The 14,182-nt window shown below is 31.7% G+C and overlaps 2 protein-coding genes across 2 annotated transcripts; both read right to left on the bottom strand.

Annotated features, from left to right (window-relative positions):
- Nucleotides 1-6,287: 6,287 nt before the first annotated feature.
- Nucleotides 6,288-9,033, bottom strand: LOC118058456 (proteasome subunit alpha type-4). Its single transcript, XM_035071158.2, has 2 exons — nt 8,876-9,033; nt 6,288-7,227 (listed from the first exon to the last, which is right to left on the bottom strand). Exon 2 carries the CDS (start codon nt 7,218-7,220, stop codon nt 6,468-6,470), a length of 753 nt encoding a protein of 250 aa, XP_034927049.1. The 5' UTR covers nt 7,221-7,227; nt 8,876-9,033; the 3' UTR covers nt 6,288-6,467.
- A 1,443-nt stretch (nt 9,034-10,476) lies between these two features.
- On the bottom strand, nt 10,477-11,704 carry LOC118058458 (uncharacterized). The gene is made up of 2 exons (XM_073410012.1): nt 11,001-11,704; nt 10,477-10,888 (listed from the first exon to the last, which is right to left on the bottom strand). Exon 1 carries the CDS (start codon nt 11,663-11,665, stop codon nt 11,009-11,011), a length of 657 nt encoding a protein of 218 aa, XP_073266113.1. The 5' UTR covers nt 11,666-11,704; the 3' UTR covers nt 10,477-10,888; nt 11,001-11,008.
- Nucleotides 11,705-14,182: the final 2,478 nt, after the last annotated feature.

Raw genomic sequence — 14,182 nt, 5'->3', positions numbered from 1 at the left:
AAAAAAATATTTAAAAAAAAAAATTCTATAAACACCACCAATATAATCTTGTTTGTTTTTGCTTTTAAAAAATATTTTTGAAAAAAAATTAAAAAAAAATTATTTTTTTAATTTTAAATTAATATATTTTTGATGGTTTTAGATTATTTTAATGCATTATATTAAAAATAATTTTTAAAAATAAAAAGTATATATTTTTAAATAAAAAATATTTTAAAAAACAATAATATTTATGCTGATAAAAACAAAAGTTTTTATTGAGAGGTTAGATGGGGATAAGTTTTGGGTGGAAGTGGTTGGTCCCCGTAAAGGCACCTTTTGAGGATGAGCTATGGACCAAGCAAAATGTATTGTTACAAATTCAACTAATTTAGAGTACAACTCAGAAGGCGTAAGTAATTTAATGCCCTGGATGGTCCAAAATGTACAACTACTGATGGTGGATGCATTGATAATTTCAGACATTGTACGGTACCTTCCTTTCAATTGTCATCTACTTTTTGAAGCTTCATGTAGATCGGTGAGCCACTTGTCTCTTTGTAGATAATCAAATGGGCCCTTCTCTACTTCAGGATTAGCATCCACTAGCTACTTTACATAAGCTCCACCACAGCATAAAAAAAATAAACACATATGAAATTGTTGAAATAAAATCAGAGTGGAAAATATTATGTAAGGTTACATATATTAAAAAAAAATAATGATATTATTTTATGTAAAAACTAAGTAAAAATTATATAATATTTAACTAAAGAATAAATTAAAAAATTAAAAGATAAATATAAATGTAGATTTCTGATATTGAAATACATATCATAAACTTAATTATATTTAATAACATTGTTTATTAAAAACAAAGTTTTATTTAGTAAAACAAAAAAAAAATATGTATAGAAAAGCGATTCAATAAAAGTAAAGAGAAATAAGCAGGGTGGGACAAAAAGAAAGCCTTCTAAAATCTGGAAAAAAAGTTGATAACATATTTGTTAACCAAGTAAAAATTAAATAATAATTTCTTTAAAAAATCATAAAAATTTGAAAAAACTAGAAAAAAAACAACCAATAAAAAAATTCAATAAAAACTCAAAACTAAAGAATGAAATTGAAAGGGAAAAGGAAATTAAAAAAAAAAACCAATGGATTCAAAACAAGAAGCTCAAGTGCGTAGGCTTAGCCTAGGTGACCTAACACCTCTTTGGTTTAAAAAAAAAACAAAGCGTATAGGCCTTTTAGCCTAGGCCATGCACTTGGGATGGGTTTTTTTATTTTATTTTTCAAGGGGAAAACAACCTATAATCCTCCCCTAATATTTTTAATAAAAAAAAAACATGTGACGTGTAGTCTATTGGCCCTCAGGCCCAACAGATCACTAGAAGTTTAGGCCAAGGGTTTTTTCCCATAAAAACTTGATTTTCAACTCATTTCTTTTACCCAAAACACCTTATATACCTTCAAAACCTATCAATGGCTTTAAATAACCTAAATAGTGATCCAAAAACCCAAAATCAACCAAAAAAATAAACTTTTTGAGTTCCTATTATTTTAGGCAATGAGAAGGAAAAATGAAACTTAGGTGACTCTCCAAATTTGAATGGAACTCATTGACACCAATATATGACCTTTTTCATGACCTAAATCAGTATCAACCAAGACCTTTTCTCTCTATCATTAGAATTTAGTGATTTTCTCTCTCTTTCTCTCTTTTTTTTTCTCTCTCTCAAACCAGAAAATAATAAATGAGGAAAATAAAGTTTTGGACCAAAACTAAAATCTCAAAAACTAAAGGGATAAAAAAGAAGAAGAAATTATAATGTTTAAGGACCAAAATGAACTTTCCATACAAACTTTGAAAGTTCCACCAAGTTTTGATGTCTTTTTCACTTCGATCCCCCATCTTTCAATTATGCCCTAATTCAACAAATCAAAATCATTTGGCTATCAATTTGGCCACAAAATAATTGAATTGAGGAGAGAAAGAATGTGATGACCAAGGTGAAAAAATTCATTATGGAAATCCGTAATAAATTGTGAGAAGATGAATAGTGGAGTTGGGCTGCAATATTTTTCTTGTGCCATTTAGTTTTCTTTATAATTGTTAGTTTCAAACTATGTAAACCCATAGTTGTCCGACTTGGCTCAAAGTTTAACTTGATTTATAGTCTAAGTTATTGGATCGTCAAGTAAACTTGAGTTAATTTTTTATTTAAAAAATCAAATTTAAGTTCTTTTAAAAAAAAATTCTTATAGTTGACTAAGTTAGATCAATTAGATCATGAGTCAACTTGTCAGGTCATTAAATGTAACCAAGTCAATATTCAAAATAATTAGAAATAATATCAGCTCAAGTCCAACTCTGTCAAACTCCAAGTCGGGCAAGGGTTAATAAGTGTAGCACTAGTTACAACAATCTCGAAGGGATGAATAAATAATAATTTGTGTGTTTGGTATTGCGGTAACTTTTATGGTTATGGTTTGAAAAAAGTTATTCTATAAAAAAGTATTTATAATTGAGGTTAGTTTGGAAAAATATATGTTTGATTAAAACTGTGGTTAAACAAAAAATGGTTTAATGTGTTTGGTTAAGAATGCTTTTTAAATTGCAGTTATAAAATAACTAAAAGATACATTTATTAATATTGATGGTTTTTAATTGAAATATTATTTATTTAACTATTGCTATCACATCATGACATAAACAATACTTTATATAAAGTATTTTTTATTATTTTATTAACTTATTTACAATTCCATCACGTACAAAATCCATCCGATAAGGACTACAGTTTTCCATGGCTTCTTAAGCATGCAACAATATCAGGTAAAATATCATCTAGAATAAAATTGGGATTGCAATCAAATTCTGTAAATACTACGTTATCATGAGATCTTCTTCTAATGGAATTATATAGTGCTTATTGAATAATGTTAAACATTAGTTTTTCAAATAAAACACAATACCTGAAAAATATTTGATGGTATTTCTGAGGTATTAGAGAATTAAATAATAATAATAATAAAAAAAACAATGATAAGTTCAATGGGTATCATTGTCAGCATGCTGTATGAAGGTGACAATAATAAAAAAACATAATTTTTTAATTAACACTTAATTAAAATACATAAAAAATCAAATTAGTAGGACATACTATAACCAACTTTCAATGTCTTAAGTAATGCAACTTAGAAACAAGAAAAATAAAGAAAAGAAACATGATGTCTATAACAGATGTTTCAATAAAGGAAAAAAATGATGGAAAAAAAAATGTGAATTGTTGATGGAAACAAGGGAATGATGAGAAGCAGGTCAGGGAGAACATGAAAAGCAGGTATGACATACTTTTAATGAACCTGTAGTTGGGCCACAATTATTATATGGATCTCATATTCTTTAACCAGTGATTTATTGTTTTTCATACAGTCATTGTGGTTACACCGCACCACATTTTTTACTACAAAAACAAACAGGCTCATATATAATATTAAAACATTAAATTCAGAATTTAAGTTTAAGCAAGACTGGCGGGCAAGCCAATACCATGGAAAGACATATGCTTGTAATTTGCGATGCAAGTATGAGAATAAATTGTGACCGCTCTATAGATAGCGCCAATTCTTTGTGAATCTTTTCCTAGAAGCTCGTCCAAAGTCTCAATCTTGTTTCTGCGTGAGGAAGTTTCCAGTGCAATTCTCTAAGAAGCTTGTTTTAGTTGGTTTTCTTTGAAGAAAACAGAGTAGGAGATTCATGCAAGATATGATGGAGGTGGTCTTGTAAAGATTAACATGGATGCATTTGTTTTTTACTTCAATGCCAACAGGAAGAACCTTACTGCTATCATCCCAACTCCCAAGTCTAAGACTAGGACTGATTAAAAAACCTTTCTTGTGTGATTTTTGCAAGCAATGTGCATCCCTTCGAACTAGGGCAACTAATTATTCGTTGCTTGGAGCTAGTTGCGCCAAGTCATAATGTTAAAAGAGGAGATACAGTGTTAAATGACATGGATATAACAGGAACGAAACATGGCTATGAAGAAAGTCATGAACAGAGAAGCAGCAAACCAACCCCATTGATACACTTGGAAACATGCATTACATGGAGCAATCTTGGGGACTCTCCGATGAGTCTTGTGGAGAGTAAATTAGGATTATGTCAGCCTCTTCAGGTAGTTTAAAGATCACCCTCTTTTGTAACTTGCCACTTTGGGTTCTGCTAAGTAAACTCACTGATCAGCTACATGATCAAGCACCAGTAGCCTGTCCTTGGAGAAACTCTGTCTTCCTCTAGATGGGTGTACCCTTTTGGACCCATGTTTGACAGCACCAAGCTCACCGCCTTTTAAGTGTTCTGCCTTCAAGTTAGGAGAGGTTAAGAGCCAGTCCTGTAGAGTCAACTTGCTCACTCTGGTACCCTTCTTCTGTTCTTGGTGCACTTGCCTTTTGCTCTGGAACTCCTTTACTTTCAAGCATTCTGGCTTTAATAGCTCTATAATGGATGATCCACAACCATGGGAATGACCTGCTCCTGGCTTTTGCTCAGAGTTTAAGGACTTGCTTAGTTTATATCCCATTGCATTCTGCAAAGAGAATCAGCAATGTAATACATACAAATGGATTTGGTAAGATGGGGAAGGACTTGGATCATTGTTTTCGTGAGCAATATGTAAGGCGAAACTGTGACGGGGAAGCCAATTAAGAGAAAGATGTTTGTAAGAACTAAGTCACCATTATTTCAGGATTATCTTGTTAATTACCCCCATTATGTTGTCTTCTGCTAATTACCATCATCTCAATGGCGTCCATGTGAGTTTCTTGGCTTTTATCATCATACGGATCAATTTGACAGACAATGGTGATAAACTCAAAGCAGGTTCTTACAAGCAATGCTAATCAAATCAAGGAAGTTGGCTGTCTTTGCACGAGGGAATTGGCATTTCAGTTCTTGTTTGATGCATGAGCTAGATTAAGAATGTCTCTATGTAATGCATTGAGGAGAACAGCCAATTGTCTTGTGCTTGACAAAAATCTGTTCGGCTTAGAATCTATTAATCTTAACAGAAACATCTGTGATTGGCCGGTGCTAGAATCTTAGCACAGGTAGGTTTCTTTAGAGATTGTAGCTGCCATATGCCCACTGTGGAGGGAAAGACAGGGGCAGCCTGCAAGACATAGCAAAACACAAACCAAAGGGTCAACATGGTCTTCTAGTTGGCCCTCAGCCTTCAATAAGAAAGCAGAAACTAAAGTTACAGGGAAGACAAGCTTCTGCCTTCATTATTGTAGTAGAATTTTACCTAAACACTCTACCAGCTTGGGTTTAGTATGGTAATTGTAGTAAGCTAGCGGGCCTGGCCTGTTATTGATTTTTTCTTCTTCTTTTTTGGGGTTTTTTTTATACCATAAAAAAAAAATTTAATCTACTCTTTAATTTTGATATGATTCATAAATACTATTATAAATTTTTACTTAAATTTTAATAAATATTTTTTTAATTATTATGTATTTAATCTGGAAATAATAATACTAATAATAAATTATTCATGAAAACTTGATTAAAATCAGTTTTTTATTATTAAAATATTTAAATAGATTTTGAATATAATTTTATCATATTTATGATTCTTTTTAGTTTTTAATCACACAAAATACAGATATACTATTTTGATATTTTTTATTAATTTACTTTAACAATCATAAAATAATTTTTTTAAATAGAAATAATGATTCCATTTAGAAATATTATTTTGACTAAAATAAACAAATAATATATTTATAGAAAAATTTAAAATGAGTATATTTTCAGACTTAACACAAAATTAAAAAATTTGGAATCCCTCACAGCGCAGGCATTACTATAGAGCAGTGTTGTGCAGGAAACTAAGGTCAGCTTTGTCTCCTATAATAACAAGAGGGAAATATGGCAGTCATTTAGTCCCGTTCTATTGCATGTTATATCACTTCTGGTTTGTCTATCAGATTCAGAAATGGAGATATTTTCTTGCCTGCTTGAGCCCTAGGCTTGCGGCTTGGCTAGGCTTCTTTGGTCATGTGCTGGATGATAGATTTAGGGCCTCCTGCAGAGACAAATGGGCCCTTAGAACCGAGTTGTCTAACCAGATTCTACGTCTAACCCAGTTAAAGTTTGAGTTATGAGATCAACTCAGAGGTTACCTGGTCAACCCAGGTCAATATACTTCACGATGAGAGCCTAAAATTCACTTAGAAGTGCATATTTTAGCGCAAAAATCACAAAACCAGTATTGTGAATGTAATAATTTCAACACAAAACATGATAAAGTTTAAAGGTAAATTTAGTTAACCAACAAAAGCATCTCATTGTACTGTAATTCTAATCAAGCACATGGTCTTGGAAGTCTCATTTGCATGAAGCATTCTGAGAACAGAGATAATACAAGCATGAATTGCTCTGAAGCAGTGATTTACTGAAACGAGATACAAAAGAGCTTGAATCAGGAAGTCTCAGCAGCAGGTTGGGTAACACCAAACTTCACCAACAGCTTGCTTAGAACATCGGGTGAGCAGACTTGGTATTTCACATTCCCAGTAGGAGAAAGGAAGACCTCAGCCAGCTCGAGCTTCTCTGAAGTGAGGCTTGTACTATCCATGGTTTTGCTGAGCACCTTCAAAGCAAGCTGGACAGCTTCTTCCCTTGTGATTTCATCCTTGTAATCCTGCTTTAGCATGGATTGTGCAGCCTGGTTGTTTGCACCAATTGCTCCAGCTTTCCAACCAGAATAATTTCCACTAGGATCGCTCATGTAAAGTTGGAAGCCATAATTTTTGTCCCATCCTGCAAACAGAAACGACACACCAAAGGGCCGAAGACCTCCAAACTGTGTGTACCCTTGCTTAGTATCACAAAGGGATTGAACTAGTTGCTCTACAGGCATTGGCTCTTGGTATGCAAAGGTGTAGCGTTGTGCTTGGATCCTGGCAGTGTTGATGAGGATGTTGGCATCAGACATAATTCCAGCCACAGCACAAGCAACATGATCATCAATCTTGTACATCTTCTCTGTGGAAGTTGAGGTTTGCAATAGCTTGGATGTAACCTTCTTTTCTCCAACCAAGACAACCCCATCTTTGGATAATATTCCTATAGCAGAACCAGCATTTCCAATGGCCTCCATAGCATACTCAACTTGATACAGGCGTCCTTCAGGGGAGAAGATTGTTGTGCGGCTATCATATCTCCTAGACATTTTTCCACTGAAAGAAGAGAACTTAATAAGAACAAGCAACAAACAGAACAAAAATATTTTTTACCCTTGCAATCAAATAAATAGGAAAGGCCAGAAAGCAGGGTTGGGGAATCCACAGTAAGAGAGTCAGACACTCGCACAGAAGATTAATTAAATGCAAAAAAATTAAAGCACACAACACATAAGAGAAAACAGAAATTAGAGCAACTCTTAAGAGTACAGCATAGCTAATTATGCAAGAAGCATGATCAGCTCAGGAGTGAAAACTAAAGACAATAGGAAAAATGTTTCAGAAATAAATGAAGCTTCAAGAACCAAAAATAAGTCAAAAAGTTGTGGAAATTTCCATAAATTGAAATGGTAAAATGTAGGAGATGCATTTTGCAAATTAGTAAATTCTTCATTTAAAAAAAAAATTGATTAACCAGAAAAGTTCAGAGATGCAAGGATTGTGCCATTTTCCCAATCCAGCCCCTTTACATCTCCTTTTCATGCTCATCCATTTTCAAGGAATATATTTGAAGGAAATGAGCAACATTTTAAATCATAAAACTTGCCTAGTGGAAACCACATACCTATTTCCAGTTCCAAAGAGCCAATTGCAAGCATAGAAGAACATGTATCACATACACATGCATGAAATTTTTAAAGGATGTGCATAAACTTGAGTTTCTTAAAGGAGAAGAGGCCATTAGGAAACTACATGTGCAAACCCTAAAGTTCCCAAAAGAAGCTGAAAATGTCAATGACTAGGAATTATAATAACTCAAGAAGTCATGAATACATAAAGGAGGAATGAATTTATGAAAATAAAACCTTAAAACTATAATTGAAAGCAATGTTAACCCTTCATTTAAGATCTTGACCATCCAAAACAACATAAAAAAGACATTGAAAACTCCTAACTACAAAAATTAATATGCTAAATTAAATAGTTAAGAACAATACTGTAACAAAAATCCATATTCCAAAATATGTTTTCATACCATTATTCAACTCCATTATACCTGTCAAAAGTATTATAAAGGACATATAACAAATCATATTACAATAAAAATCCAAACATCAGTCATCTCTAGCAAATATACAAAGGTAGTTCCGTAATTGCTCTATTTCATCTCCAATATTCAATCAACGATTCCTAGTAAAGATGCCAAACTAAATTCAAAATCTGTTTTCTCAAATTTTATGTCTCTATACTACATAATCAACACTGAGTTTTCTCTTTCGAAATTCCACTTTCAACAAAAAACATTCAATCTCAAAAAGTCTATGTAAAGACACTAACCCAGGCTCCAATTCAGAATCCACCTACAAATCACATCAAACCCATGAAAAATCACCTATAAGAACTAGTATTTCCAACTAAAACCCCTCGACCAAGAAACAAAATCAGAAAAACAAAAAAGCAAACACTTTTATGCTTTACCACTGTAACAATAACCCAAAAACACAAACAGATCTATGTAACAGCTACAAAACTAACTTAAGAACACTTAAAAACAAAAACCCATGATTAATTTTCAATAAAAAACACAATCAAACACAACAACAAAAAAGCGATTATAAAAAGTCTGAATCTTGGAGACCCAGTTCATGGAATCAAGAGAAGAAGAAACAAATAGCATTAAGAATCGAAGGAGAGAGCTAATTACCTGTAAACTGCGAGTGATTTAGAGGAATGTGCTGTGTCTTGTGACGCTAGTGATTTTGAAGACCTGAAGAAAGCTTCAACTTTTTTGCTGATTTTATACGGGTTTCTTTCTAGCTCTGCCTTAACTTCTTGCTCAAGAAGAGGGGAAACATCTGACTCGGTGGGCTGGGTTGGGTTGGCAATACTGTAAATATTGGGCTTGTCCTTAATTTTTAGGCCTAATTTGATTTTAAGCCCATTTAGACTGTTTTTTAAAAAACACTTCTTGAAAGCATGTTTGGAAGTCCAGTATAAAATAATTTTTATAATATTTTTTATTTAAAAATAAATATTAAAATTATTATATAAAATAATGTTTTTGATAATTAAAAATTTTAAATAATTTTAATTATTGTCTCAAAATAAAAAGAGATATTTTTTGTATATTTTAAAAGAACATCAATTTATTTTAAGATTGTTATAGAAATATTGTCTTCTTGAAAATTAATTTAATTATATCTTATTTTTTTACCAACTAATAAAGCATTACTTCGAACTTTGAGAGATACCAAATTTTATTTTTTTCCTTGCATATGCACAATCTATCTACACACAATATGAGATTGACATACAACATATGAATGCTTCATATAAAAATACTATATGTCATTTATGCAATAATAAGAATCAGTCACAGTTTACCAATATTATCATTATAAAATATTTAACTCAACAATAAATTTTTAGTTGGAATAATTAAATTATAGATTCAGTGATGGGACAATGAAACTCCTTGCACTTAGCTCTTTTTAGAACATAAAGATAACTTTAAATCATTTAAAGTTGATTATTCACAAGCCTAAAGAAATTTTATCATGAAGATTTCAATGAACAAGAGATGTATTAGTTGAGATCTTAGATATAACATTATTAGATTGATGCAATTCATCATTGGAGTTTTTAGAATATATCTATCATTTCTGCATTATGTCGAGGATTAGTTGAAATAAATAAATCACAACCCTATCATTTAATTGACAAGTTGATTCGTTTTTATTTAGACTTTGTCTATTTTCATTACCACCATAAAGCGAACATTTTCAACAATAAAACATGTTAAAATTGTGTTTTGCAATAAAATAAAAAATAAGTTTTTAGCATATTTTATAATGATTTACATTGAATGAGAGTTTGATGAAGATATTAATTCGGATTCGAATCATAAATAAATTATATTCCACAAAACATGAAAGGGTATAATTTCAATAGTGTAATTTATTTATTATTTTTTTTTTAATTTTATGTATTTTAAACTTGGATTAAAACTTTATTATTAACTTGAAAAATTTATATATACAAATTAATGATTGATCTAGAAAAATAATTTATATATATCTGCTTGGTAGCCCAATATAAAAGAAATTCCTTGGTCCGCTCTTCATGGAATACATGCAAAAGAGCCCCTTCGGTGCCAGTATAATTTCCTTCTCCTTTTCCATTTCTATCTTTTTCCGGTGAAACAAGCACTGCCCATTTATATTACTTTAGGTCAAATCACAAGAATTTGCTCGAGAGAGATGGCCTTGGTGGACAATCGAGTAAAAATTTCAAATCAAGCATGGATTAAGAGAAAACAAACATTATAATTCTTTAAACTAATCCATATCATGTAGCTTAACTTTCATCCACAATCCCTGTCTCCTTGAAATAAATTTATATTCTAATTTCTCCCTTATAAAAGTACTGGAACACGAGTTATATATGAAAAACATATAACCCAAGCCCATAACAAAGTACTTTTGATACACCATGAGTAAAACAAATTAACACACACTGTATTCTCTTGAAAAGGGAAAGAAGGAACAGAAGAAAATTCTCTAGGAAAACAAAACACAAGATATCCCTTTGAAGTATGCTTCATTCTAGCCACTTGAAGAATCCTCGTGCAGTTGGACACATGAAGATCCCTCGTGCAGTTATTCCTTAATGATGCTTTCAAGCTCACACATGTATACTCTGTAAGTTACAGCACAACCTGCAATCATCAAACATAGAGCACAAACTATGAATTTTACCGAATATATTGTCAAAACCAAAACAAATTTTTTTTATACAGCAAAAGCCTGAAGATTCAAGTTAGCTAGAACCTGATTAATTAGGCAGGACACTTGAACCCAGGAGGTGGGGTCTTGCCACAGTCAGCAAGGACCTCAAGAGCAATGGGTATAATAAGGTTGATGTTGAGAAGTTTAGCCTTGATGACGGTGCAAAGACATGAAGCAGCATCCAAGTCTACAAGACCTTCAAGCACTGGGCAGCATTCATCCTTGGCACTACTGCCAGTACGAATGTGGACTATTCTACCTAATACATCCACACATGCACCTAACTTGAGAGTGTTAATGGGGCAAGTCTCTTGCTTTGGTGGTGGTGGTGGTGGGCATAGCTCTGGTGGTGATGGATGAGGAGGGCATGGTGTTTCAGGTGGTGGGCATAGCTCTGGTGGTGATGGGTGTGGAGGGCATGGTGTTTCAGGTGGTGGTGGCTTCACGATTGGTGGTTTTGGTATCACTGGAGGATTTGGTGGTGGAAGATATGGTGGTGGTGGCTTTATTGGAGGAGTTACAGGAGGCTTCAGTGGTGGTGGTGGTGGTGGTGGTGGTGGTATGTGTACTGGTGGTAACTTAGGAGGATAGTTTGGTGGCCTAGAGGGTGGGAGCGGGTAAGTGCAGTCGGGATAAGCAAGTGAAGTAAGCAAAGTGCCCGAGTTCACAAGAAGGATCAAGAGATTGGCCAAAGCAAACTTAGCCATCGTGGCAACTTAATTTACTGAGTTCTCAGTGAATATGAAGCTCAAGTCATGCATGCTAGCCTTCTTATAGACATGATATACGTCTAAAATTGATCTTGCTCATATTTCAGTCCAATATTTTATTGTAACTTTTGTCATCATTTCTTGACTTATCCAATTAATTTCATTGTCATATATCAAACTGGATTTTGGGGCAAATATATTGGCATTGGTGTTACGTACATTTCAACTATATTGAACTATCCAGCCGAACCAAGTTAATAGTTCCAAGTAATACATTAGAATGCTGGTGATCTCTTTCAAAACTTAAATCTTAAATCATAACTGCACACGCCTATACATCAAATGAAACATGTAATTTCCTTAGAGAGAGAAAGATCTTTATACGAAGAACTACACAAGAGGACAAGCCACACTCGGATTTTTGGCACTCCATGATAGACTTGTAAATTGATCTATCTGTCTAATGAATCCAATGGCGTCGCACACAGGCTCACAGACACAGTTAAAATATAGAGAAAACTAACCACTAGTTTGGTTATGGTTTTCTTGCTTTACAGTTTCCAAACAGCAAACGTAGCTTCATTTGCATAAGTGCTCGAAAGATTATTCTTACATCTTTTTATTCTTCAATTCTTTTTTCATAGTTATAAGTGCCGCCACCATTATCTCCAAGCTGCATGATATTCAAAGCTTATTTCAATTCCGGAGGAGTTGAAACTGGTTGTTTGCAAGATATATTTACATTTTATTTTGTTTTGTCTCGGGGCTTATATTTTATTTAAGTAGTAGTGGGATTGGATTTTTTTTTGTTTTTTGTTTGATTAAGTGCTAACTTTTGATAAGAACTCTTCAACAACGTTATTCGAACGTAGATCTAATCAAACTATCGAATTACTATGTACTGGTTTAAGTAGTGAAACATTGGTCAAACAACTGGATCGAAAGCATTATAATATAAATATGTTTTACAACACTAAAATTATAAAACTAGAAATTATAAAGTGGTGTTTGCATAATTTATTAAGGTGAAGGTACCAAATTTGAAACCCTGCAGAATCTAACTTTTATCTTCTATTTTTTAAAAAAAAATGAATTAATGTAAACAAGACTATCCAAACCATCATAATTTTTCATATCTTATTTAGTTTAGCTGGTTTTCATCGAGATTTATCTAAACCTTATATAATTTAGATTAATTTGTATTGAATTTAATTTAAATTCTGATTTAAACCAAACACTACAAGAAAATCAATAAATACAAATAAAAATATAGAGGGAATTACAGTGAAAAAAAATTAAAATAAAATAAAAAAATAAATGATGATGTGTTATTTTTACCTATGGAATTACTGACGGAATTTTTCCAGAGAGCTCCATAACTGTTCACTTTTCAATTGCACTGTTAATTGTTGTTCTTTACAGACAAAATCACCGATGAATTTAAAAGTCGTCGGTGTTATTTGACAGTTTTCTAAAAAAATTCAAGTAATTTAAAATTTTCATTTAAATGTTACAAACGGAATCCCCAACGGATTGAAAAATTGTCAGTAATTGTTGGTGGTTTCTGAAAAATTTTTACAAAATTAAAAATTTAAATTAAATATTATCGATAGAATTACCAACAGAATAATTAAAAAATATTAATATTTAATTAGCCGTCGGTAAATCCGTCACTAACATGCCCCAATAAAAAGCCTGAATCCCCTTATTTCACAAGAGACGGGCTCATTTCTTCTTCTTCTTCACTATATGTAAAAAAACATCAATATCTAATTTTTTTTTTCTCTTCTTTTCTCTCATTATCTCTTTCTCTTTTTCTCCATGCTCGGGTATGTCTTCTTCTTCTTCTTCTTTTTTTAATTAATATGCTTTACGAATTTTTTTTTCTTTCCTTAGCTTCACTTGCAACTACATTAAAGTAAGATTTTTCTTTTTTCTTCTTTTTTCATGATTGTTTCACTATATATATATATATATATATATATATATATATAAATTGTTTTTGTTCTTAATAATTGTATAAATGTTGTTGTAAGATTTTTTTTTTCATATGAGATCAATCTTTAGTTGATATATTTATATTATTTTTAAATTTTTAGCAATTGCAACTTCATTTTTTTCATATGAATTTTTTTAGTTGAATTTATTTTTTCATTTTATTTATTAGTTGCAAATTTTTTTGAGTTGATTTTCTTATTCTTTTTTACAAGAATTTTGAGTATATATTATAGAGTGTTGATTTCTGTTAATTTAATTATTTTATAATTTTTAAAATGAATTTTAAAATTTTTTTTAAATAATTACCAATGAAATTTCTGTCGGTAATAAAAAAATATTATTACCGACACGTTTGTTCCGTCAGTAATAGTATTTTTTTTATTACCAACGGATAAAAAATTACCGATGAAATATTCATCGATGGAGCATTTTCATCGGTGATTTCATCGGTAAATTAATTACTGACGTAATATGTGTCTTACGCTGACGGAAAAATTTTATTGGTAAAATTGTTAA

The sequence above is a fragment of the Populus alba genome, chromosome 6, assembly GCF_005239225.2.
Source record: "Populus alba chromosome 6, ASM523922v2, whole genome shotgun sequence".
In the NCBI taxonomy this organism is placed as follows: Eukaryota; Viridiplantae; Streptophyta; class Magnoliopsida; order Malpighiales; family Salicaceae; genus Populus; species Populus alba.
Note: the sequence above shows the minus strand (reverse complement) of the source record. Positions and strands in the feature narration are given on the sequence as shown.